This window comes from Kogia breviceps, chromosome 5, assembly GCF_026419965.1.
Source record: "Kogia breviceps isolate mKogBre1 chromosome 5, mKogBre1 haplotype 1, whole genome shotgun sequence".
Classification (NCBI taxonomy): domain Eukaryota; kingdom Metazoa; phylum Chordata; class Mammalia; order Artiodactyla; family Physeteridae; genus Kogia; species Kogia breviceps.
In genome coordinates this window covers 79,291,973-79,318,791 of record NC_081314.1, presented here as the reverse complement: position 1 = coordinate 79,318,791, position 26,819 = coordinate 79,291,973, and the positions used below count along the sequence as shown (strand labels likewise).

The 26,819-nt window shown below is 38.1% G+C and overlaps 1 protein-coding gene across 2 annotated transcripts in view; it reads right to left on the bottom strand.

Annotated features, from left to right (window-relative positions):
* LMLN (leishmanolysin like peptidase) overlaps positions 1 to 26,819 on the bottom strand; it is a 130,757-nt gene that overhangs the window by 38,959 nt on the left and 64,979 nt on the right. The window contains exons 15-17 of one of the 2 annotated variants that reach the window (XM_059064393.2): positions 24,390 to 24,520; positions 19,658 to 19,868; positions 9,963 to 14,666 (exon numbers count right to left, since the gene is read on the bottom strand). In XM_059064393.2, the coding sequence (XP_058920376.1) occupies positions 14,566 to 14,666; positions 19,658 to 19,868; positions 24,390 to 24,520 (443 nt within the window). In that variant the 3' untranslated portion in view covers positions 9,963 to 14,565. Of the gene's footprint in view, positions 1 to 9,962; positions 14,667 to 19,657; positions 19,869 to 24,389; positions 24,521 to 26,819 lie in introns of those variants that run through there. The other variant, XM_067034389.1, reaches the window with a different exon arrangement.

Below are 26,819 nucleotides of genomic sequence, written 5' to 3'. Positions count from 1 at the left end.
AAAATTTACAAATAGCTCGTACAATGCAACAACAACAACAACAAAATAACCCAATCAAAAAATGGGCAGAAGACCCATCTAGACATTTCTCCAAAGAAGATATACAGATGCCCAAAAGGCACATGAAAAGATGCTCAATACTGCTAATTATTAGAGAAATGCAAATCAAAACTACAATGAGACATTCACAGAAAGATAGACAAAATGAAAAGGCAGAAGACTGTACCAGATGAAGGAACAAGATAAAACCCCCAGAAAAACAACTAAATGAAGTGGAGATAGGCAACCTTCCAGAAAAAGAATTCAGAATAATGATAGTGAAGATGATCCAGGACCTCGGAAAAAAGATCAAGAAAATGCAAGAAATGTTTAACAAAGATCTAGAAGAAATAAAGAACAAACAAACAGATGAACAATACAATAACTAAAATGAAAAATACCCTAGAAGGAATCAATAGCAGAATAACTGAGGCAGAAGAACGGATAAGTGACCTGGAAGACAGAATGGTGGAATTCACTGTCATGGAACAGAATAAAGAAAAAAGAATGAAAAGAAATGAAGACTGCCTAACAGACCTCTGGGACAACATTAAATGCAACAACATTCACATTATAGGGGTACCAGAAGGAGAAGAGAGAGAGAAAGGACTCAAGAAAATATTTGAAGAGATTATAGTCAAAAACTTCCCTAACATGGGTAAGGAAATAGCCACCCAAGTCCAGGAAGTGCAGAGAGTCCCAGGCAGGATAAACCCAAGGAGAAACATGCTAAGACACAAAGTAATCAAACTGACAAAAATTAAAGACAAAGAAAAATTATTGAAAGCAGCAAGGGAAAAATGACAAATAACATACAAGAGAACTCCCATAAGGTTAACAGCTGATTTCTCAGCAAAAACTCTACAAGCCAGAAGGGAGTGGCACCATATATTTAAAGTGATGAAAGGGAAGAACCTACAACCAAGATTATGCTACCTGGCAAGGATCTCATTCAGATTCGATGGAGAAATCAAAAGCTTTACAGACAAGCAAAAGCTAAGAGCATTCAGCACCACCAAATCAGCTCTACAACAAATGCTAAAGGAACTTCTCTAAGTGGGAAACACAAGAGAAGAAAAGGTCCTACCAAAACCAAACCTATAACAATGAAGAAAATGGTAGTAGGAACATAAATATTGATAATTACCTTACACATGAATGGATTAAATGCTCTAACCAAAAGACACAGGCTCGCTGAATGGATACAGAAACAAGACTCATATATATGCTGTCTACAAGAGACACACTTCAGACCAAGGGACACATACAGACTGAAAGTGAGGGGATGGAAAAAGATATTCCATGCAAATGGAAATGAAAAGAAAGCGAGAGTAGCAATACTCATATCAGATAAAACAGACTTTAAAATAAAGAATGTTACAAGAGACAAGGAAGGACACTACATAATGATCAAGGGATCAATCCAAGAAGAAGATATAACAATTATAAATATATATGCACCCAACATAGGAGCATCTCAATATAAGGCAACTGCTAACAGCTATAAAAGAGGAAATCAACAGTAACACAATAATAGTGGGGGACATTAACACTTCACTTACACCAATGGACAGATCATCCACACAGAAAATTAATAAGGAAACACAAGCTTTAAATGACACAATAGACCAGAGACATTTAATTAATATTTATAGGACATTCCATCCCAAACCAGCAGATTACAGTTTCTTCTCAAGTGCACACGGAACATTCTCCAGGACAGATCACACCTTGGGTCACAAATCAAGACTTGGTGAATTTAAGAAAACTGAAATCATATCAAGCCTCTTTTCCAACAACAACTCTATGAGATTAGAAATCAATTACAGGGAAAAAAAACCGATAAAAAACACAAACAAATGGAGGCTAAATGATATGTTACTAAATAACCAAGAGATCACTGAAGAAATCAAAGAGGAAATAAAAAAAATACCTAGAGACAAATTACAATGAAAACACAATGATCCAAAACCTATGGGATGCAGAAAAAACAGTTCTAAAAGGGAAGTTTACAGCAATACAAGCCTACCTCAAGAAACAAGAAACATCTCAAATAAATAATCTAACCTTACACCTAAAGGAACTTAGAGAAAGAAGAACAAACAAAACCCAAAGTTAGCAGAACGAAAGAAATCATAAAGATCAGAGCAGAAATAAATGAAAAAGAAACAAAGAAAATAGCAAAGATCAATAAAACAAAAAGGTAGTTCTTTGAGAAGATAAACAAAATTGATAAACCTTTAGCCAGACTCATCAAGAAAAAGAGGGAGAAGACTCAAATCAATAAAATTAGAAATGAAAAAGGAGAAGTTACGACGGACACCACAGAAGTACAAAGCATCATAAGAGACTACTACAAGCAACTCTGCCAATAAAATGGACAATCGGGAAGAAATGGACAAATGCTTAGAAAGGTATAACCTTCCAAGACTGAACCAGGAAGAAATAGATAATATGAACAGACCAATCACAAGTAATGAAATTGAAACTGTGATTAAAAATCTTCCAACAAACAGGAATCTAAGAAAAAAAAAATGTCATGAAGAGATTAGTGGTAGGACGGGAATAAAACACAGACCTACTAGAGCATGGACTTGAGGATATGGGGAGGGGGAAGGGTAAGCTGTGATGATGTGAGAGAGTGGCAGGGACATATACACACTACCAAATGTAAGTTAGATAGCTGGTGGGAAGCTGCCGCATAGCACAGGGAGTTCACCTCTGTGCTTTGTGACCACCTAGAGGGGTGGGATAGGGAGGGTGGGAGGGAGGGTGATGCAAGAGGGAAGAGATATGGGAACATATGTATATGTATAACTGATTCACTTTGTTGTAAAGGAGAAACTAACACACTATTGTAAAACAGTTATACTCAAATAAAGATGTTAAAAAAATCTTCCAACAAACAAAAGTCCAGGAAAAGATGCCTTCACAGGTGAATTCTATCAAACATTTAGAGAAGAGCTAATACCCATCCTTCTCAAACTCTTCCAAAAAATTGCAGAGGAAGGAACACTCCCAATCTCATTCTGAGGCCACCATTACCCTGATACCAAAACCTGACAAAGATACTACAAAAAAAGAAAATTACAGACCAATATCACTGATTAATATAGATGCAAAGATCCTCAACAAAATACTAGTAAACAGAATCCAACAGCACATTAAAAGGATCATACACCATGATCAAGTGGGGTTTATTTCAGGAATGCAAGGATTCTTCAATATACACAAGTCAATCAACGTGATACACCATATCAACAAAGTGAAGGAGAAAAACCATATGATCATCTCAATAGATGCAGAAAAAGCTTTTGACAAAATTCAACACCCATTTATGATAAAAAACTCTCCAGAAAATGGGCATAGAGGGAAGCTACCTCAACATAATAAAGGCCATATACGATAAACCCACAGCAAACATCATTCTCAATGGTGAAAAACTGAAACTATTTCCTCTAAGAGCAGGAACAAGACAAGGATGTCCACTCTCACCGCTACTATTCAACATAGTTTTGCAAGTCCTAGCCACGGCAATCAGAGAAGAAAAAGAAATAAAAGGAATACAAATTGGAAAAGAAGAAGTAAAACTGTCACTGTTTGTAGGTGACATGATACTATACATAGAGAATCCTAAAGATGCCACCAGAAAACTACTAGAGCTAATCAATGAATTTGGTAGAATAGAAGGATACAAGATTAATGCACAGAAATCTCTTGCATTCCTATACACTAACAACAAAAGATCAGAAAGAGAAATTAAAGAAACAATCCCATTCACCATTGCAAGAAAAAGAATAAAATACCTAAAAATAAACCTACCTAAGGAGACAAAAGACCTGTATTCAGAAAACTATAAGACACTGATGAAAGAAATTAAAGATGACACAAACAGATGGACATATATACCATGTTCTTGGATTGGAAGAATCAATATTGTGAAAATGACTCTAGTACCCAAAGCAATCTACAGATTCAATGCAATCCCTACCAAATTACCAGTAACATCTTTTACAGAACTAGAACAAAAAATCATAAAATTTGTATGGAGACACAAAAGAGCCCGAATAGCCAAAGCAGTCTTGAGGGAAGAAAACAGAGCAGGAGGAATCAGACTCCCTGACTTCAGACTACACTACAAAGCTACAGTAATCAAGACAATATGGTGCTGGCACAAAAACACAAATATAGATCAATGGAACAGGATAGAAAGCTCAGAGATAAACCCACGCACCTATGGTCAATTAATCTATGACAAAGGAGGCAAGGATATACAATGGAGAAAAGACAGTCTCTTCAATAAATGGTGATGGGAAAAATGGACAGCTACATGTAAAAGAATGAAATGAGAACACTCCCTAACACCATACACAAAAATAAACTCAAAATGGATTAGAGACCTAAATGTAAGACCGGACACTATAAAACTCTTAGAGGAAAACATAGGAGGAACATTCTTTGACATAAATCACAGCAAGATCTTTTTTGTTCCACCTCCTAGAGTAATGGAAATAAAAACAAAAATAAACAAATGGGACCTAATGAAACTTAAAAGCTTTTGCAAAGAGAAGGAAACTACAAAGAAGACGAAAAGACAACCCTCAGAATGGGAGAAAATATTTGCAAGTGAATCAATGGACAAAGGATTAATCTCCAAAATATATAAAACGCTCATGCAGCTCAATATTAAAAAAACAAACAACCCAATCCAAAAATGGGCAGAAGACCTAGACATTTCTCCAAAGAAGACATACAGATGGCCAAGCAGCACATGAAAATCTGCTCAACATCACTAATCATTTGAGAAATGCAAATCAAAACTACAATGAGGTATCACCTTACACCAGTGAGGATGGGCATCAACAGAAAATCTACAAACAACAAATGCTCGAGAGTGTGTGGAGAAAAGGGAACCCTCTGGCACTGTTGGTGGGAATGTAAATTGATACAGCCACTATGGAGGACAGTATGGAGGTTCCTTGAAAAACTAAAAATAGAATTACCATATGACCCAGCAATCCCACCACTGGGCATATACCCTGAGAAAACCATAATTCAAAAAGACACATGCACCCCAGTGTTCATTGCAGCACAATTTACAATAGCCAGGTCATGGAAGCAACCTAAATGCCCATTGACAGATGAATGGATAAAGAAGATGTGGCACATATATACAATGGAATATTACTCAACCATAAAAAGGAATGAAATTGAGTCATTTGTAGAGACGTAGATGGATCTAGAGACTGTCATACAAAGTGAAGTAAGTCAGAAAGAGAAAACCAAATATCGTATATTAACACATATATGTGGAACCTAGAAAAATGGTACAGATGAACCGGTTTGCAGAGCAGAAATAGAGACACAGACGTACAGAAAAAAACGTATGGACACCAAGGGGGGAAAGTGGCGGGTGGGGGGGTGGTGGTGGGATGAATTGGGAGATGGGATTGACATGTATACTCTAATATGTATAAAATGGACAACTAATAAGAAACTGCTGTATAAAAAATAAATAAAATTTTAAAAATTTTTTAAAAGAATGTCTCTATGTGTAAAACTGAGTCACTTTGCTGTACAGCAGAGACTGGCACAACACTGTAAATCAACTACACTTCAATAAAAAAAAAGGTAATAATAAAATATGGAAAGAGAATGCAGTGCTAAAACTGGCCTGAACTCTTACAAAAAGTAATCAGACAAAAAGGCTGAGCATGGGGCAGAGAATACTCTTCTATATTAAAAGAGACTAAAAAGACGTAGCAACCAAACATGTGAACCTTGCCTCTGAACTGAAATAAAAATGCTGTAAAGACATTCTTGAGACCAGTAGGGATGACACGACTGAATGGCTGTTTATTTCCTTGGATGTGATGTGGTGCTCTAATGGTGTAGAGTGGGATCTCTTTGGAGACAGTTAATTCTCTCTTCTGGGACTTTAGCAGCATTTCTAGCCCCTGCCCACTAGGTGTCAGGAGCACCCCCCCACCTGTTCAGGTGCAACAAGCTGAAAAGTCTGAGACGGTTTAGAATTAGGAATGAAGGGTTGCACCACATCATGAATTTACTAAAGAAACACCTTCAAATAGTTAAATGGTGAATTTTATGTTAGGTGTATTTTTTCTCAATAAAAAATGTAATTTAAGAAAGAAAACTACAATGAGATACCATTTCACACTGGTCAGAATGGCCATCATTAAAAAGTCTACAAATATCAAATGCTGGAGAGGGTGTGGAGAAAAGAGAATGCTCCTACACTGTTGGTGGGAATGTAAATTGTTGCAGCCACTATGGAAAACAATATGGAGGTTCCTCAGGAAACTAAAAATAGAGTTGCCACGTTATTCAACAATCCCACTCCTGGGCATAAACACAGAGAAAACTATAATTTGAAAAGATACATGCACCCCAATGTTCATTGCAGCACTGTTTACAGCAGCCAAGACAAGGAAGCAACCTAAATGTCCATCGATGGAGAAATGGATAAATAAGATGTAGTATATATATATATATATATATATATATATATATATATATATATATATATACAATGAAATATGCAACCCTAAAAAAAGAACAAATGCCACTTGCAGCAACATGGATGGGCCTAGAGATTATCATACTAAGTGAAATAAATCAGACAGAAAGACAAATATATCACTTATATATGGAATCTAATAAAAAAATGATACAAATGAACTTATTTACAAAACAGAAAGAGACTCACAGCTCTCGAAATCAAACTTTTTTTTTTTTTTTTTTTTTAGTGGTACGCGGGCCTCTCACTGTTGTGGCCTCTCCCGTTGCGGAGCACAGGCTCCGGATGCGCAGGCTCAGCGGCCATGGCTCACGGGCTCAGCCGCTCCGCGGCATGTGGGATCCTCCCAGACTGGGGCACGAACCCGCGTCCCCTGCATCGGCAGGCGGACTCTCAACCACTGCGCCACCAGGGAAGCCCTCGAAATCAAACTTTTGGTTACCAAAGGGGAAACATGGGGGGAAGTGATAAATTAGGAAATTGGGATTAACATATACACACTACTATATATAAAATAGGTAACTAACAAGGACCTACTGTATGGCACAGGGAACTCTACTCAATATTCTGTAATAACTTATATGGGAAAAGAATCTGAAAAAGAATGGATGGATATATATGACTGAATCACTTTGCTGTACACCTGAAACTAACACAACATTGTAAGTCAACTATAACCCAATAAAAATTTTAAAAAAATAAAGGATTAGAGAAAAAGTGATAGTAATTGAGGACAAGCTTATACATAACTGACATTCCTAAAGAGTAAAAGTGAAAACAGTAAATTTAGGTAAAATTCGAAAAAATTATTTGAAAATTTTAGACTTGGATCTATGGATTGAAAAGGTACACACTGCCTTCCAGGAAAAATAGGCCCAGAACAGTCATCACCAAAACATATCTGTTTACAGAAGCTTAAACCTTTAATACATTCATCTCTCAGTATCCGCAGGAGGATTGGTTCCAGGATCCCCTACAGATACCACAATCTGTGGAGGCTCAAGTCCTTTATATAAAATGTCAGAATACAGTAGGCTGTCTGCATCTGCAGTTCCGTATCCGCGATTCAACCAACTGGGGACAGAATTTACTCAAATATGGAGGTCCAGGGCCAACTGTGCTCTTCAGATCTCCGACTCTATTCGCCTCAGACGATGGTGACTTCCCTTTCAGGACTGGGAACTCAGCGACAGCCACCAAACCTAACAAACGTGCTCCTGCTTCCCTCCATGCCCTACTCACGACGGAAGGTGAGGTGCATTCCTCGCATTCCTCGTGCTCTGTTCCCACCTTCTAACCTCTCAGAGCCTGACTTGATTGGGCATCTTTTATCATAAGCCTTTGCTCTCTCCACTCTTTCTTATCTGCACGCTATACATATTATCCCATCAATTTCAAGTCTAAACTTTACCGTAAATAATCGCTTAATTGTCCCCCTCCTTCACTGACTCCAGGACAAAGACCGTATCTGTCTGTTTCTTGTGTTCCTATGGCCCAGCAGAGTGCCTGCCACAGTTGGTGCTAAATACACGTTGAATATAGTAAGTACACAACAAATACTTCTTCAATGTTCAGTCACTAGATTCAGTATCTTCACTGTGCTAAGTGTCAGAAGGCGGCTCTCAAGTGCACTTACACCCTGGAGGCAAGTACAAAAGGCAGCCCCTCCCCATCCAGCACTACAAGGTCTGGTCATTCTGCATGCACACTCTTGCTCCCCTGGCCCTTTCTGTTTCCCTTGTCTTTGACTCATTTCTTAGTACCCAATTCTTAGGCCTTCATTCTCCCTTGTATTTAGACTTACCTTCACTATCTGTTTCTTCCTCTGGGCACTAATACGTTCTGGATCTATGCTTTTGGCTTACTTTTAGCAGCTGAATGCCACACCCAGACCGGTGCCTGCCCTCCCTGGAGCTGACCTGCTGCGGTTCCTCAGCTCAATAGACTCCAGTCTGCTCATTTTCACCACCATGCTCCTGGGCCACAGTGCACGGCAGCCACACCAGGCACTGTCATTCCTGACCTGGAATTGAATGGTGGTATGAAAATTATAAAACAGCAGGAGCGAACTGGAGGGGACTTTCTGCCAAATTAATAAATTAGTGAGAACTGCTGGCTCCCTCCCTCCAAATCAATCCTTGAGAAATGATGGAAGGGTAAGACCCCCTCACCACCCCCAGTTAATAATACCACCAAATAGATATGCATATATACTTCAGAAAACTGGGCTGTTTTGAAATGGTAATGGGGAGACAGGAGGAGGAATGTGAGAGGATAAGTTAGAAAAAAAAAAAAGGAGGAAAAAATCCCATCTGTGGAGATCCAGCATGGGGCGCACTGCTGGTGCCAGGGTTCTGGGGCAAAATCTCAGAGTGGCAAAGCCACAGACTCATCTCAATCAGGCTGAGGACTGATTTGCCTCAGATATTTCCCTTCTTCACTTTTCTCTTCATCACCATGATGCTTATACCTAAAGATTATTTAACACCTATATAGCACTTACGGGCTCCCTCTTTACTCCTCTGTCAAACCTATTGTAAGAAATGCAGATTTTACACACTTAGTAACAAGCATAAAGCTTTACAACTAACCAAATCATTTTAGAATAGTGGCATAACCTATTTTATCTGACCTCTGTTAAGATTCAAGGATCTGGGGCTGGTCTGGCAAGCTGTGCTGAGGCACACGACATTTGCTCTATTCTCTGTAGCTAACTCACTTCCATTAAATTTTCAGACCCTCAACCAACTATATCAAAGTCTTCACTATATAAACACTAATGAGCACCCATGCGTGTAAGCACATGTGAAATCTCTTTCAGTCAACCTGTAGCCTTCTTAAAATGTCATTAGACCTAATGGGGTGGGGTGAGGGGGAAGCCAGGAGATGTTCAGATATTGTGATTTGAATATTTTCAAATGAGACAATGTCAGAAAGTTGAGTTATTGTTTCTGTTGAAATTGAAAAAATTGTTAGTGGCACTGAGTGTTAAAATGGCATTGAATCTAAGATATACTAATGTCTATAGGCAGAAAAAAACATTTCTATACATATAAAATGAGAATGGGGACTTCCCTGGTGGCGCAGTGGTTAAGAATCCACCTGTCAATGCAGGGGACACGGGTTCTATCCCTGGTCTGGGAAGATCCCACATGCTGTGGAGCAACTAAGCACGTGCGCCACAACTACTGAGCCTGCGCTCTAGAACTCACGAGCCACAACTACTGAGCCTGCGTGCCACAACTACCGAAGCCCACATGCCTATAGCCCATGCTCCGCAACAAGAGAAGCCACCACAATAAGAAGCCCATGCACCACAACAAAAAGTAGCCCCCGCCCGCCGCAACTAGAGAAAGACCATACACAGCAACGAAAACCCAACACAGCCTAAAATAAATAAATAAATTTATTAAAAGAAAAAAAATGAGAATGGTATTGGTCATCTACCAGAACATCAGATGGTGTATTTGGACGTCTATCTCCAAATATGTCCAGTTTATCTCAAACATTAAGGAACAAACTTCTGGCGGAACACTAACAAGCTGATTTAAATAAACCGCTCCATTTCAACGTATCTACCAGAGAGTTGTTGACAAAAGACTCGTTTATGTATTGACACCTATTAAATAAGATATATTCTATGAACATACCAAAAGGTAGTATAAATAGGTAATGTATGAGACATAGGCGCTTTGTCTTCAGTATACCATACAAATAATACTGAATTTATTCAACTACTTGAAGTAATTTATTGTACATTGTTTTAGCTACTTACATGAAATATTTAAAATGTTAAAAAATCTAAATATTATCATTAAAATTTCCCACAAAGATCTCAGCTCAGCAAGTAGGTCACAGAGGCTGTGTTCAGTCCATTTCACAGTGCTTGGCTCCAGGTCACAGGGCAGGATGGCTCTGAGTGCACATGGTGAAGGCATGCCCCGGGTATGTTGTCTCAAACTACAGTCAGTTTATGAAGAAGAATCACACTCCACACTCCACAGCCACAATTTACTTGCTGCTACCAAATGGAGTGTGGTACTTGAATGCGCAGAGCGGTCCTGCAGTGAGACTCCTGGCCCACAGCACAGAACAAATGGGACAGGAATAATCTTCAGCCAGAGACGGCTGCCCTGAATTGTGTTAGTCGGCTGTCTTTCCTGCTTAACTATTTGAGGAGGGTTATTCCCTGCAGCTTTACATAAGACGTGTTCCTATTCTTTAAGTAGGACAATTTTACTTCAGTTAAAATAAAAATTGAATTATGCTTCATAATAAACACCTCATCGTTCCCATATAGAGTGCATGGCTGTGTTTGTATTCCTCATCCAGGTTTAAAAAAATTGATGGTGTTAATTAAGTAAAGACAAGATGCAGATTAGTTTCCATTTTTATTAAAGCTGTGTTTTTTCTAAGTAATATATTATACTTAAAGTTAAATACCATAAATAAAGATTAGCTCTTAAATCTATTTATTAAAAATGTAAACAAAAAGAAAATAATCCACCACTCCCTCCCCAACCCTGACTAAATGTATCAAAAAAAAAAAGGTCATCCTTTCAGGTAAGTTCTTTCTTCAGAACAAGTTGCACAGACTTTATAAAAATATGTTAGTCCTCTTGGGCTGCAGGGACAGGGCACTGAAGACTGGTGCCAACTGTGAAACAGGTCTGTGGGGCTGTGACTGAAGTCCACCTCCTCCTGCCAGGACTACTCAAATGCCCTCAGAAACGGGATCTTCTCTCTCCATTCAGTGTCCAAAGACAAGGACAGCGCTAAGGCACTGAGCACAGGACACTGCGATGAACATGGTGTGTAAGCTGGCATACTCCAGGAGGTGGGTCAGAGCCAGCAGTGACCTAGCAATTCTGCATGAATTAGTCATGCAGAATATTAGAATATTCTGAATATTCATGAATATTAGTCACAGAATATTAGAGCTGGAAAGATTCTGAGAAAGCATCTAGTCATTTTACAGATGGTCTCAGTCAGTGAGTCTTCTAATATTGAAGAGAATATTGATAAAATTTTATGGAATACTCTGGTATATTTATTTATGTATCTTCCTAAAACTATTTAAACTTCATTAACGTCTCACTTTCAAATACTGATAAACTCTAAACCAACATATTAGGCTGAAACTAATTTTAAGCATAATTTATAACATTTTTAGAATGCCTAGTTGATCTTAACAAAAATAAGTATCCTTAAGAAATAAGTAAGAGAAAAGGATGTTTTTCAGAATTCAGAGGGATCTACATTAAGACTACCTAACTGCTTTTCAGTTTCTTTAAAGCTATCAGCTCAAGTCTAGCGACATGGCTTTTGCTTCCTTCCTGTAAATTCTGTTCTTGAAAACCTGAGAGACAAATTCACTTGTTAATTTTGACACTGGGACCTTAATACTATCAAAATGAACCTAAGTCTGAACTGAAAACTGAGGTAGTCAGTTTTTATAAGCACTTGACCCTTTTGAGTCAGAAAGGGACTTCAGTCTACTATCCTCAAATCAGCTATCCCCATGCCCCTTCCCTGCCCCACCTCACTCCCACCATGGCTGCAGTCTGCATGGTCTCTTTCTCAGTGAACTGGTTTTGTGAACATAAAGGGCATTACCTGCCACAGGATATTGAAATTTAGGTCATCTCAAATTCTTCAGTTCAAAACTTAATTCTAGCCTGCTAATTCTGCATTGAAATTTCAGATTTTAAAAATCCTTCTTTTTAGAATATTATTTTAGAATTTTATCATATTATAAGGGACTAAACCATGCCTCTTAAAATTTCTTACAGGTTCAGTGGCCTTCTAAATCTTCACTGAGTATACTATGCAGAATCAGTGATAAGCAACCACTTTCAAGACTTGTTGAAGAGGAAGGAAGACACCAGCACTGTCCTCAAAAACTCAAGATTTCTTAACATCATACTTTACCAGGTTCTACATTTGTGCAGAGAAAACACTGGGCTACCAGATTCCAACTTAACAAATATATATGTAGAAAAAATGTCATATATAATATTTTCTTCAGAAAGTCATTAGTGCAAATATAATTATATCAATAAAAAATAAAGCAAAAATATATTTCAAGTATAAAAAGCACCATGCTCAGAAACAATACTACCTAAATGGCATTACTGCACAACAGTCAAAATATAATTGAACTATCACTGTGAGTCTCAAATATATTATGAATCCATATTATTTTTGGTGAAATTCTTTATACAACTTTGCAGGATGATTCATAATCACATTGGGTATATAAGTCTAGATTTTTATAACTTTCTTTAAAAATATACTCTACATTTTTCTCTGACTTTTCATGATTTAAAGTATGCAGAACGTAGGCAGAAACATCACTGGTATTAGATTTTCTTCAGCTGAGGCTGTCTATGCTAGAGACCCCCAGCTTTTCACAATGACAAATACCTCCAATTTAAAACTGTAGGCAAATAAGTATTTTAAATGTATGCATTTTTTTAAAAAAGGTGACTCTCCTCTATGTTGGAGTTGCTGTTTGGCTCCAGTGCCAAATAATAAGTTGGAATTACTCCTTAGTAATTATGCTGTTTGTTCACTTAGCACAATTTCTTAAACTGAGTGCTCAATAACTGTATGCTGAATTAAAGGGCCAACCAGTGAGTGAATGAATGAATGAATGAATGCATGTCCAAGGGCTGTGTTTCTAATGCCACAGGACTTCATTAGCTTTAGAGAGAAAAACTGGGCATCATTCATCATTAAAGATTTTCAAATTGGGTTTACTAAGTAGGGTTGGTCAGCTCTAGTACAAGAGCAGAATTGCTTCTGGGGACCAGAATCTATGGGTGACAGAAAGAGTGTCAAATACAAGAGGTAAAGGTTATTACCTCCTTTTAAAGCAAAGGCAACCTTCTGACTTCTGTGGACTAAGCCATATCCTGTGTGGTAAAGTGGACCCTATTGGATAGGCCCTACACCAAACCTACACTTTGCTATAAACAATTCAGACCATCTTGTTTTGACTTATATCTTTTCTTCTTACACATAAAATAATTTTCAGATAGTCAAATTCTTCTGTAACAATTCCTAAGCCCACTTGAAAATAATTGCATACCTGTCTATACCAGAATTTCTTTTTATCTTCGTTGGTCAAAAAGGAAAGTTCTATTTTTGTTGGATTGCAGTTGTCATAACTATTATCTGAAAAACATACAATTAGGTTTTCTTTTATTTGCATGTCTTCAACGTTTTCACAGGGCAGAGTATTTTTCTCTCTCTGCTTCCCAGTTTTTCAAGTCATTATTAAACTAATGGAGAATACAACTGGAAGCTACTCTCTGAAGATCAATGAGTACAGATACAGCTACCAACACCTAATGGTTCAGCAGGAAACTGCCACACAGCTGGTTTGAAAAGGCTAGCATGGTTAAATCATAAGATTTAGCAAAACATAGTTTAAAAAAAAACAATGAGAACAATGATTTAGCTGTACCATATACAGTCATTAAATTCAAAATAGGTATGATAGTGATGTAGCAATCCCAATTCAAGTTATTTTCTGTAAGTCAAAGGACAATTTATACTTTTGAGGACAGGGTCCACAACTTATAACCTTGCAATGATTAGCTGTTCTTTAAATTATTGCAGCAGTGATGAACTTTCCCATTGTTTTAGGTTAATGAAAATGCTGAGGTATGTAATAACTGAAAATTTCACCTATTATCCCATTTTCAAAGGAAAACTTCAAGAAGAGTATTTATCCTGAAAAATAAAGAGACTTGGTGATTTGGGATTCCTCCTCCTCCTCCAAACTTTGAGGCTGTTGGGTTGCTGATGAGGAATGACTGCTGTGAAGCTCTGCTTCAAGATCTGATTGTGGTCAACACTTCCAAGCCAAAGTCAGGAATGCCACTTCTTCCATCTGCATAGGCTGGCACTCGCCCAGATTTTGTGCTTTGTTCAGAGGAACATGACACAAAGGAATGTCGTCAGAATTCACTTTTCCATTCCTAATGCCACACGCACAGAAGAAATCCAGCCAGCAGAGGAAATAGATTGCCTAGCAGAAGCCAAAGGGTAACCACCGGGCTAGAGGAACAGGAACAGAGATCTAGGGTTGAAAACAAAAAATTGACTTTCCATAGACATTTTTGGAAAAAATTATACCTACTAAAATGTTGACAGATGAGTAGAGGTAATTATTAAAAGGTGAAGAAGGACTATCTTGAAGAGTAGAATCAAGAGTGACTTCCTGAAATCCATATATGCAAAGTCTTTTTTAATATTTATAGAAAAAGAACAAAATATTTATGTAGGAGAAAAGAAGATGTACCTACCATATCAAGGTTCAAAATCAGCACCCAAGAAAAGACAGGGTAGTATCCTGGCAAAGCTAAAGATGCTACACAGGAAAGTAAATGAAATTCTTGGCTATTCTGACATGGGATGCTGGACTCTCTTCTTCTATTCTACCTTGTCCCTTCTAAGTAGGGTGACCACATAATTTATCATCCCATATCAGGACATTTTGAGATAAGCGTTGAAATAAATTTCTAGTCTCAAGATGGAGCCTCTCCTGCCCATGGTGCCACATCAGCAAATTAAAACTTAGATAACTTTCATGTTTTTGTAAATGCTCCACTTGACCAGAACCACAGAATATCCAGTCAGCCAATCTCCAATCGCCGAGCCAATGTGACCTCTATACTTATTTCTTTGTTCTTTGATCTTTGTAAATAAGGTTAGATACTTAACCCTGGCCCATCAACCTAAGCTGAGTACTTCTTCCTTGTTTTCCTGCTTGTAGCCCTTTCCCCTTATTTTACAGTTCTCTGGACTCCTGAGAGTAGAGACTGCCTGTGTGAAATAAAATTTGCTTTGATCAATTAAATTGTTCTCTTTGATAATTTTAACACAAGGGAATGCTATTAGTAATCATACCAGGACAACAGGCACGTGGACTGTCTCAGGCAAAACAGAACATATGTTCCCCAATCTCTAAATATCTACCCATCTATCCATATCACCCCAGGCTTGATTTGGAAACAGCAGAAGATTCTATGAGTTTTTGGCAGTAGGAGTATATTTTAATTTATCTAAGAGTTGTTCTAACAGCTAAAACTATTTCCCCCAAACAATTCTCAGAATGGAGTACATTTTTTAGCAGTCAAGAGACCAGGTCAACCTGACTTTATTTCAGGATGAGTTGTCCTTTCTACTATTTTGACCAACAGAGAACCAACCAAGCTTCAAGTCTGACTTGCTTAAAAGGTAAGAAAAAAAAGGACTGGTTTTTCAGCTATAGAATTAATAAAATGATAATGTTAAGGCACTAGAGCTTGTTCTTCTGAGAACTATACAGTGTGGAATAAGTATTTTAAAAATTATTTCACTGTATGTAATACAAGTAAACCATGGAGAACTTATATTCCTCCCCAATGGAACCAGCTGGCAATCATGAAATGTTAGAAAAATCAATCCTTCTCAAAGCATGGTACCTGGGTCAACAACATCAGCATCACCTGGGAACTTCTCAGGCTCCAACCCAGATCTTCTGAATCAGAAACTCTGGGAATGAGTCGTAGCAATCTGTGTTTTAACATGATTCTGATGCATGCTAAAGTTTGAGAACTTCTGACCTAGAGGTGCAATGTCCAATATGGCAGCCATTAGCTATATGTGCTATTTAAATTTAAATTAACCAAAATGAGATGAAATATTTAGCTCCTCCATCACACTAGCCACATTTCACGTGTTTAATAGTCACATGTGGCTAATGACTATTGTATGGGACAGTACAGATTATAGAACATTTCCATCACCCCAGAAAGGTCTATTGGATAAGTTCTGGCCTACGGCATCAGGTAGAGTGGTCTTGGCTGGAATAAGGAATAGACCCTGGAGTCACTAAAAACAGGCATATCCCTTTATCTCCCGATTCTCAATTTGGCACAAAGGAAATAGGAGGAGAACTGAACTAACTGTTGTTTATCTACCGTTGGTACTAACATTTAACAAGCTATTAAAATATTAATGGACGCTCTGGAACATTTGTTGTCCTTCAAAAACACTGCACTTTCTGTGATAATACTCTTTAAAAGGAAAGATACAAAGAGCATGTTTCAAAATGAATCAGAGACAATCAGATCTGGGTTTTGATCTGAACCTCACTAGCTGTGACAGTGAATATATCACTTAATCTCTTTATATCTTAGTTTTCTCATGTGTAAAATGATAATTCCTACCTCATTAGGTTTTGTGATGATTAAATACAATGATATAGACATAAAGCACTCAGCAAAGTGTCTAGCATTTAATAAATAGAAACAAAATAACCTCCACAATCTGAAGAGATCAGAAAATTTAGAAATAAATCTTTCATATTCACTAATGGAAACTATGCCTAAAAGGTATCTATTCGTTTTTTTTTTTCTAAAAGGCATCTATTCTTGTAATATTTTATGCATTTTTCAAAACTGTGGTAGTGATTCGGAGGTTACAATCCTTTATTGAGCATGCTTCCTCATAGAACTGGTTAACGGGGGAAGAAATCACAACATAGTACCACAGTATCACAAGGGTGACTACAAAGAGGGAGCTGGATAAGAAGTCAAGTCTAGGGCGCAGGCTGGTGGAGGGGGTGCGGTTATTTGCAATCTCTACTCCCCACCTCCTTTCAACAGATTCACTTGTCTTTGCCATGCTCCAAGGACAGGAACTAATCACTTCACAGCTCCTTGGACTAGTCTGGTTTTCTCCTCATTTCTACACATTTTTTTACTGTACTCCTAAGATTCTTACGCCTGAACCAGCTGGAGTAACTCTCTCTTTAACTCAACTCTAACTGTTAATGGCTCAATCAATGCTCATCTCTTGGACATTGAAATGATGATATTTCTTATAGTTAACTCTGAGATTAGGCCTGAAGATGGGAACCCCATCAGAACCACCTATTTGTAGACTAGCAGCCCTTTAATTCTAGCCAAAGCAATTTAACAATAACAACAAAATCAAGTCATCCTATCACTTCACATGAAAGTTAACTAAGAATATTTAACACTACATTTATTATATACCATATCAAAAGGACCTAAGATCTTTTAATTCATTGTGCATTACTATTATAACTGCAGAAAACTCAGCTGGCTCACAGGAGTAAAGTGAAAAGAGTTAACACAGCAGGCCTGAGATGGCCATCATTTGAAAGTCCTGTGCAAGGACGGCCTTTAGCTGATGTCTGGGAAGTGGTTTCTTCCAGACTTCACCCACTGTCCCCTTTCGCTTTGCTGATTCTGCTTTGTATCTTTTTGCTTTAACAAAGCTTAGCCATAAGTACAACTAGAGGCCGAGTCCTTTGAGTCCTAGAGAGTCATGAGATCTGGGGGTGGTCTTAGGCACCCCTAACACAAGAATTAATCTCCTCAAATTCACCCTCTACTTATAGCTCACGTCTTGATAAAGGCCCCAGAATGTGGGAAAGAAAGGGAATTAAATTTTAGAGGTGAAGAAACTTTCAGCTATAAAGTGAACGTAGTCCTCTGTTTTCAACCAGACCATGGAGCAAGCAAAGGGCTATACAGTTCCATTTAAAAAATACCTCCAGGGCTTCCCTGGCGGCGCAGTGGTTAAGAGTCCGCCTGCTGATGCAGGGGACACGGGTTCGTGCCCCGTTCCGGGAAGATCCCACGTGCCGCGGAGCGGCTGGGCCCGTGAGCCATGGCCGCTGAGCCTGCGCGTCCGGAGCCTGTGCTCCGCAACAGGAGAGGCCACAACAGTGAGAGGCCTGCGTACCGCAAAAAAAACAAAACAAACAAACAAAAACCCTCCAGTTGAGGGGCTTCCCTGGTGGCGCAGTGGTTGAGAGTCCGCCTGCCGATGCAGGGGACGCGGGTTCGTGCCCCGGTCTGGGAGGATCCCACATGCCGCGGAGCGGCTGGGCCCGTGAGCCATGGCCGCTGAGCCTGCGCGTCCGGAGCCTGTGCTCCGCAACAGGAGAGGCCACAACAGTGAGAGGCCTGCGTACCGCAAAAAAAACAAAACAAACAAACAAAAACCCTCCAGTTGAGGGGCTTCCCTGGTGGCGCAGTGGTTGAGAGTCCGCCTGCCGATGCAGGGGACGCGGGTTCGTGCCCCGGTCTGGGAGGATCCCACATGCCGCGGAGCGGCTGGGCCCGTGAGCCGTGGCCGCTGCGCCTGCGCGTCCGGAGCCTGTGCTCCACAGCGGGAGAGGCCACGGCAGTGAGAGGCCCACCTAGCACAAAAACAAACAAACAAACAAAAAAAACCAAAACCTCCAGTTGAGAAAATGAAACATGGCCTATTCTAAAATATCAAACTGTCATAAAATCTCATAGGTCATTTAACTAAAATATCATAGACCATAGGTCAAAGCTTTCATTGAGAGTTCATGAGTTCTGCTTTTAAAACTCTTAGAAATGGGTCATCAGCCTCAGTTTGCACATCTTCATCAACAGGGAATGCACTATTCTCAAGAGGGTCCCTTCTATTCCTCTCCTGGTTCTAAAGGTTTACTGGAATCTCTACAATTTTAATTCATTGTTTCAGTCCTACTCTTTGGAGTCTCACAGAATGAGTAAGATATCTCTCAGTAAAAAACAGTCTTTGCCAGCCTGTCTTTCTATCTCACTGTGTATATTTGCATCTCCCTGCACCTTTCTCTTCTTTGTGGGCATGTCAATCCCTTCTTTGAGCATCTTTTCCAGTGACTTTCCCACTCTTTCACCTCATCTAGTTATAATATAACTAAAATATTTAATTGCTTTTTGTATTCATGAACAGAATTTTTACTCTTACTTTCAAAATGAATGGCTGAAACATTAACTTCTTGTAACTGTCAATGAATGTTTTTGTGCAAGTCAGAGGTTCTTCACATATAGAAAGTTTCCTCACCCTCACTCTTACTTAAGAGAGGTGTCAAGTCTACCTACCTTCAATTTCTAACCATGGAGGGAAGGCGATCTTCCCATAAAACTGCAATTAGAAGAGAAGATGCTCAACCTGTTACAGAGCTTCCTTGCAGGGAATTTTCAACATCCTGTAAGAAAAGTCTTTCTCTGTACTCCAACCACAAAGACTACTCACCTAGGGGTAGAGCTCGGGTCAAGTTAGTAGTTGGAGGATCTGTTTCCGGGGGACAGAGCTCACAGAAGTCCCAACATGATGGGCAGAGCAAGTTTCCATCGTGAATCCAGCCATTCATCTGAATACTGACAGGGAGGACCTGCCCGGCCCGACTACACAAATATGAAGTATCCTGAACCCAAACCTTCAGACCTTGTGGAGAACAAGAAACCTTCAAAAAGTGAAAAAAAAAAAAAAAATCAGATCAGTAAGATTCTAGTATGTGAGCCTTCTCCCTCAACTGTAGGAAAATATGGCAGAATTTACTAAAAATGCTGGCTATAAAAGACAATTTAGAATGTGGGCATATTTTAATCTCATATAAAGAGGGTTTAAGTTATTCATGTTCTAAAAGAATTTCACTCTGTGGTAGTAGTTCTTAGACTTTTTGTCGAGAACCTTTAAAAAAATCTAATGAAAGCTATGGACATTTCCTGAAAAAAAAACAAGGTAACATACATCTTTACATACAATTGGGATTCACAGACCCCCTGAAGCCAAGTTATCAATAATAACATTTCGGTAGATTCTAGTATCCTCCTATAATTCAGCTTAAATGTCTGTCAAAGAGCCATGAATCATGTCACTTTTTCTACAAGTTGCTAAATTTTGTAACTCAAATTTTTTTAGTTGTTTTAAATTATAAAAATAGGGCTTCCCTGGTGGTGCAGTGGTTAAGAATCCGCCTGCCTATGCAGGGGACACAGGTTCGAGTCGTGGTCCGGTTAGATCCCACATGCCGCGGACCAACTAAGCCTGAGTGCCACAACTACTGAGCCTGCGCTCTAGAGCCCGCGAGCCACAACCACTGAAGCCCACGTGCCTAGAGTCCGTGCTCTACAACAAGAGAAGCCACCACAATGAGAAGCCCCCACACCGCAACAAAGAGTAGCCCCCGCTCTCCGCAACTAGAAAAAGCCCATGCGCAGCAACGAAGACCCAACGCAGCCAAAAATAAATAAAATAAATTATAAAAACAATATATACTCATTGTAAAAAAAAAAGCACACTGTACAGAAATGACATAGCAAAAGTTTGTTATTCATTATCCCTATCCCAGATCCTCTGCTCAGAGATGAAAATGGTCACAGTGATTTTATACAACTGGTAACATCTTTAAAAGCAGGATTCATATCTCAAATACAAGGGGTAACTAATGAAATCAATTTTAAAAAACAAACATATTAAAGTTAACTTTAAAAAAGTTTACAATGACTGTGTCGTCTTCAAAGTTGTTTTCTTTTTTTAAAATACATTTTATTTATTTATTTATTTATTCATTCATTCATTCTGCCTGCGTTGGGTCCTCGCTGCTGTGCATGGGCTTTCTCTAGCTGCTGAGAATGGGGGCCACTCCTCATCACAGTGCACAGGCACATTGTAGTAGCCACTACCATTGTGGAACACAGGCCCCAGGTGTGCAGGCCTCAGTAGCTGTGGCATGTGGGCTCAGCAGTTGTGGCTCGCGGGCTCTAGAGCACAGGCTCAGTGGTTGTGGCACACGGGCTCAGTTGCTCTGCAGTATGTGGGGTCTTCCGGGACCAAGGGTCAAACCCCTGTCCCCTGCATTGGCAGGCAGATTCTAAACCACTGTGCCACGAGGGAAGTCCCTAGCACCCAGACTTTAGTCTCTAAATACCTCACTCCACTAAAAGAAACAAGAGCTCCTTGGAGAAATGATTAATTCCAGGGCTGGGCAAAGAAAGTGAAGATGAGTCTAGAATATCTTGTGCTAGAAAGCAAGGAAATAGTTAAAAAGATAGGACAGCCAAAAGGACACAGGAACCAACCTGAAGGGCTCCCTCCCTTTGGCTAAATCTGGGGCAACTTAAATATCCAAATAAATAATGATAGCAATGGTAATACCCACTGAATAAAATGCAGACTGTGAGTCAATACAGATTTAAATGCATAAATTAATAAAATGAAGGTATGATAAGAAATAAGTTATTGATATAGTACTTTCCCCCCCAAATACTTACTAATTAAAAAGGGAATTAATTAAAAGAGAAAAATAGTAACTTGACAGTGGAGAAGCCTGGTAGATACCAGCAAGTTAACATGACCAGCAAAGGGACAAATCAAGAGTGCAACACCAAGGACTTCCCTGGTGGTCCAGGGCTTAAGACTTGTCTTGCAATTCAGGGGATGCTGGTTTGATCCCTAGCTGGGGAAATGGGATCCCACATGCCATGGGGCAACTAAGCCCATGCACCACACTAGAGAGTCCACATGCAGCAACTAATGAGCCCGCACACCACAACTAGGGAGAAGCCCGCACACTGCAACGAAAGGTCTTGTGTGCCACAACTAAGACCTAATGCAGCCAAAATAAATAAATAAATAAATAATTTTTTTTTTAACGTGTACCACCAAAAACATACAAGCATCACTTCTGTGATATTACTGCCCAAAACATATTACATGAATTTAATCATGAGGAAACATCAGACAAACCCAAATGGAGACACATCATAGATAAGAACTGGCTTGTAATCTTTAAAAGTGTCAAGGTTATGAAAGTCAAGAAAAGACTGAGGAACTGTTCCAGATTGAAGGAGACCAGAGGTGTGACAACTACTCAATATGTGATATCAGTGCAGATACTATTACTACAAGGACATTATTGGGACAATCGGCAAAACTTGAATGTGGTCCAAGAATTAGATGTATCAGTGTTATTTCCTGATTTTGTTGGTAGTACTGTGGTCATATAGGAGGATGTTCTTGTTTATAAGGAATATACATTAAAGTATTTAGGGGTGAAGGGGCAGACTGTCAGCAATTTGCACTTAAATGACCCATATTTTTGTACCATTCTTGCAACTTCTCTGTCAAAATAAGTAAAACAAAGAACAACAGAAAACAAAACAGCTAATCCATATGCTAATTGTTTGGAAATCATGCACATTTTCCCATATAAATGGTTGTGAGTATTAAATTAGCAAAATTAACTGACAACAGTAGGTACTACAGGGAAGCCAAGTACATTCAGTCTTTGTAGATGGTATTACAAATCTACGTAATCCCTTTGTGGTGGTGGTGGTGGTGGTATAGAGAAGACATTAAAACAGGCTGAAAATGTTATCCTCCTATTATAGTTCACACTGTTCCAGCTTTATCCCCTTTATCCTAATAGTCTCACTTATGTGAATTTCAAAAAATTGATTTTAAAAAGGTAAAGCATGTAAATGTACTTACAAAAGAATTTTTATATAGTGAAAAGTGAAAATTAATTCAATATCTCACAGGAAAATGACTTCCCTAATTATGATACTTTAAAATGATGCAATGTTCTACAGCTATGAAGAACAGTAAGTATTATTGGGAGAACTTGGAAAAGGTATCTTGGTCTGTATAAAAAGTACTAAGTAATAAAGTCACTAAAACAAAATTATGTATTCTGATTACAACTAGATCAAAACTATGTATTTAAGCAATACATAATCTTTAACAGAATGAATTCATCAGAAAATGGTTGCTGGATTATAGCTGTCAAATTATAGGATTATAGCTGGAAAGCGTTTATTTTTAATTGTCTTTTATAAGGTTTCAAAGGTAATTTTACATGAATTGTATGGTGTGTGAATTATATCTCAATAAAGCAGTTACCAAAAAAAAAGGGTTAATTTTAAAGAAACTTTAAAAATAATAAGTTAAATTGTCAGCTACATTAGTCCATTTAGCTCTTGTAGGTGAAATGGTACAACAAATTCTTATGTTTCAGTTTTCAGGATCACACTCTCCTCCCTGATGTCTGTTAGTAGGGTATGGAATATTCATTAGGTTTGATGCTCCTAAGTTACAGAATGCCTGTATCTTAGTAAGTTCTATGGTGATACAGTCATTTAATATCAGACATGCAAATAATAAATTAAGAAAATAGTAGTTTGTTCTCTTTGGATTTCTAATTTCAAAGGAAAAAAATCTACTATTAATCAGTAGTTGATTTATTAATTCTTAAATCCATGTTTTCTTCAGATTTTACAAAATAAATTATAGTTTTTTTCCATTACAAAGTAGTTTTAAAGAACAAAATTACAGAACTTTCTTGGTGGCACAGTGGTTAAGAATCTGCCTGCAATGCAGGGGACACGGGTTTGATCCCTGGTCTGGGAAGATCCGACATGCCGCAGAGCAACTAAGCCTGTGCACCACAACTACTAAGCCTGTGCTCTAGAGCCTGTGAGCCACAACTACTGAGCCTGTGTGTCACAACTACTGAAGCCCACTTTGCAACAAGGAGAAGCCACCACAATAAGAAGCCCATGCGCAGCAGCGAAGACCCAACGCAACCAAAAATAAAAAAATGTAAAAAAAAACACCAAAATTACATGTTTCCTAATATTTCCTTAGGATCTATGTCCAGAAGCAAAATTATTATAAAACTTGCTGATATATAGCACTATACATAATTTTTAAACAGAGAAAGGCAATTTCTCTCAAAGAAATGACAATATTTTGACAAAACACAAATATACAAACTATACAAAAAAAAAACTATACAAAAAACTATACAAAACTATACAAAAAAAACTATACAAAATATACAAACTATTTATTTACAATAAATAAGTTAAAGTATTAATCAGTAGAAATAAAAGATACAAAATGTATTTGAAAATATAAAAACCATATAATGAGATACAATTATGTAATATTTGGTACAGTTATTAACAATCATATGGTTTACCTGATAGCATCCACTCCCCCAGTCCGGGTAACTCAGCTTCCTTTCACACTTTTCCATGACAAATGCTGATTTCTGAATTAGACAAACTGAATGAGGTCCATACTTTTCAGCACCATAGTTTTTAAAAAGGTCTGAAGCAAACCAGAAAAGTTTTATTTATTAAAAATTGACTTTGGGTTCAAAGAATAAGAAATTGAAGTATTCCACTCTTATAATTAAAAGTTGCTTTAAAAATAAAACATGTTTCATGGAAATTTTCAATTAAAAAAATCAAGAGAGAGGGTTCCAAACTCAAACCAGATTCTCAATAAAGCAATTAGTAGGAGAATTATTATATTAGAAACAAGAGATAAAATTGGGTCTAAAGCAACTAAGTTAAATATATAGAGGAAATGGCACTAAGAATCACCTTCAATGGTGTCCTAAATAGGAGTCACTTCCCAAGTGACCCATGATAGGATGAGGCCAAGTGATTTATATAATGAAGATTTTTTTGGAGTGCTGCAACTTTTGCAAGACGTTCTTGTATTTTCAACTTACGCCATCTCCTGGAAGTCAATAAATGACAGGTTGAGCTAGTCTTCGACTAAGCACAAACCTGAAGAGGTATGGGGCAGACTAAATGACCCCTAACTAGCTAATGGACAAAGGAATGAAGTCCTTAAAGCCTAGGAATAAATAAATTAAAAAAAAGCCTAGGAATAATTTTCTCTCTTTACACTTAATACAAGTTTCACCTTTTGAAAGCAGAGTTCAACTAGCCCATTTTGAAATATTATAAAGATAAAAATTTTATGTCAGTTAAAAAAAATCTTAATTGTATAAGCTAAGAAAGAAAATGTAAAACAATAAAACAGAACTTTATATTTCTTTATTTATGAATATTTCAAAGTCTTCAAAACACATAGTGATCATTGTCAAAGAAAAGAAAAGAGGGGTCAGGGCAACCCTCAGGCCAAATCCTGAGAAATACCTGTTTTTATAAAGAAATTTTTATTGGAACACAGGTATACTCATTCACTTACATATTATCTGTAACTGCTTTCACACTTAACAGTAGAGCTGAAAAGCTGCAACAGAGACTGCATGACCCATAAAGCCTAAAATATTTACTATCTTGCTTTTTATAATAAATATTTGCCAACTCCAGCTCTAAAACGGAATACTATATCTTTGGCAAACCCGTAGTTGACAAATATGTGCATTTCTTTTGCTGTAACATGCAACTGTTGCATAGTTACGGCATTAGACATTTATTAAGTAGGTAAGTGATGGGAAAAAATGACTGTACAAATCCAGTTACATCTACCAGGTTTAAGAATAAAAGGAAAAAAATTATGGAAATTTTAATTTTAAATGATTTAGTCTGAAATAAAGTATGGAATGGGGGCGGGGAGGAAAGGACCAGGTTGAAAATTTTGATGACCACAGGCAGAAAAACTACTTATTGCTCTTGATTAACAAATCAGATATGAGAATATTTTGTTTACAAAGGTGGTTAGTATGAGCTATAACTACTATTGCTGAATATACAATTGCCATACTGTTTATTTCCTTGATGACTTGTTCATTTAAATATACTAAATGGGAATAAATAAGATGGCAATACATCTTACTAGCCATGGGACAATAGTATTATTCTGATATCTGGAGAATGACACGTTATGTCTAAATTACATAAAATGCACACTCCTCAGGAGAGGAAAGAATAGGATACCTAATACAATTTAATAAAAAGAGTTCTGCATTGGAGGATCTTGCACTGACATCAATTAAACATATTACTTAATAGCTCTTCCCTCATCTGTGGAATTCGATAATATCTTCTCTATGTCTCTTGTCAGGTTTTTATTTTATTTATTTATTTATTTATTTGTGCTAGGTGGGCCTCTAACTGTTGTGGCCTCTCCCGCTGCGGAGCACAGGCTCTGGACGCGCAGGCTCAGCGGCCATGGCTCACAGGCCCAGCCGCTCCGCAGCATGTGGGATCTTCCCGGACCGGGGCATGAACTCGTGTCCCCTGCATCGGCAGGCGGATTCTCAACCACTGCGCCACCAGGGAAGCCCATCTTGTCAGGTTTTTAGAAGAACAAAATGAAATGATAAAAGTGAAATTGTTTTGCAAATGAAAAGTGTCATGCAAATACAAGGTATTACTAAACGGTAGTGTGTGTACACACATGTGCAAGTGTATCTAATAGCTAACAATCCTTTCTATCTGTCATAATTCTAAGCACTTACCGTATTAATTCATTTAATTCTCACAACTCTATGAGACAGGTATTATCTCTTTTGTACAGAGGAGAAAATTGAGGCGCAGAGAAGTTACTTTGAACAGGTGGATAGCAGTGGAACCACAACATAAACTCAGACAATCTGGCTCCAGGGTCTGTATCCTTAACTGCTATTTTGTATTGCTGATATATACTT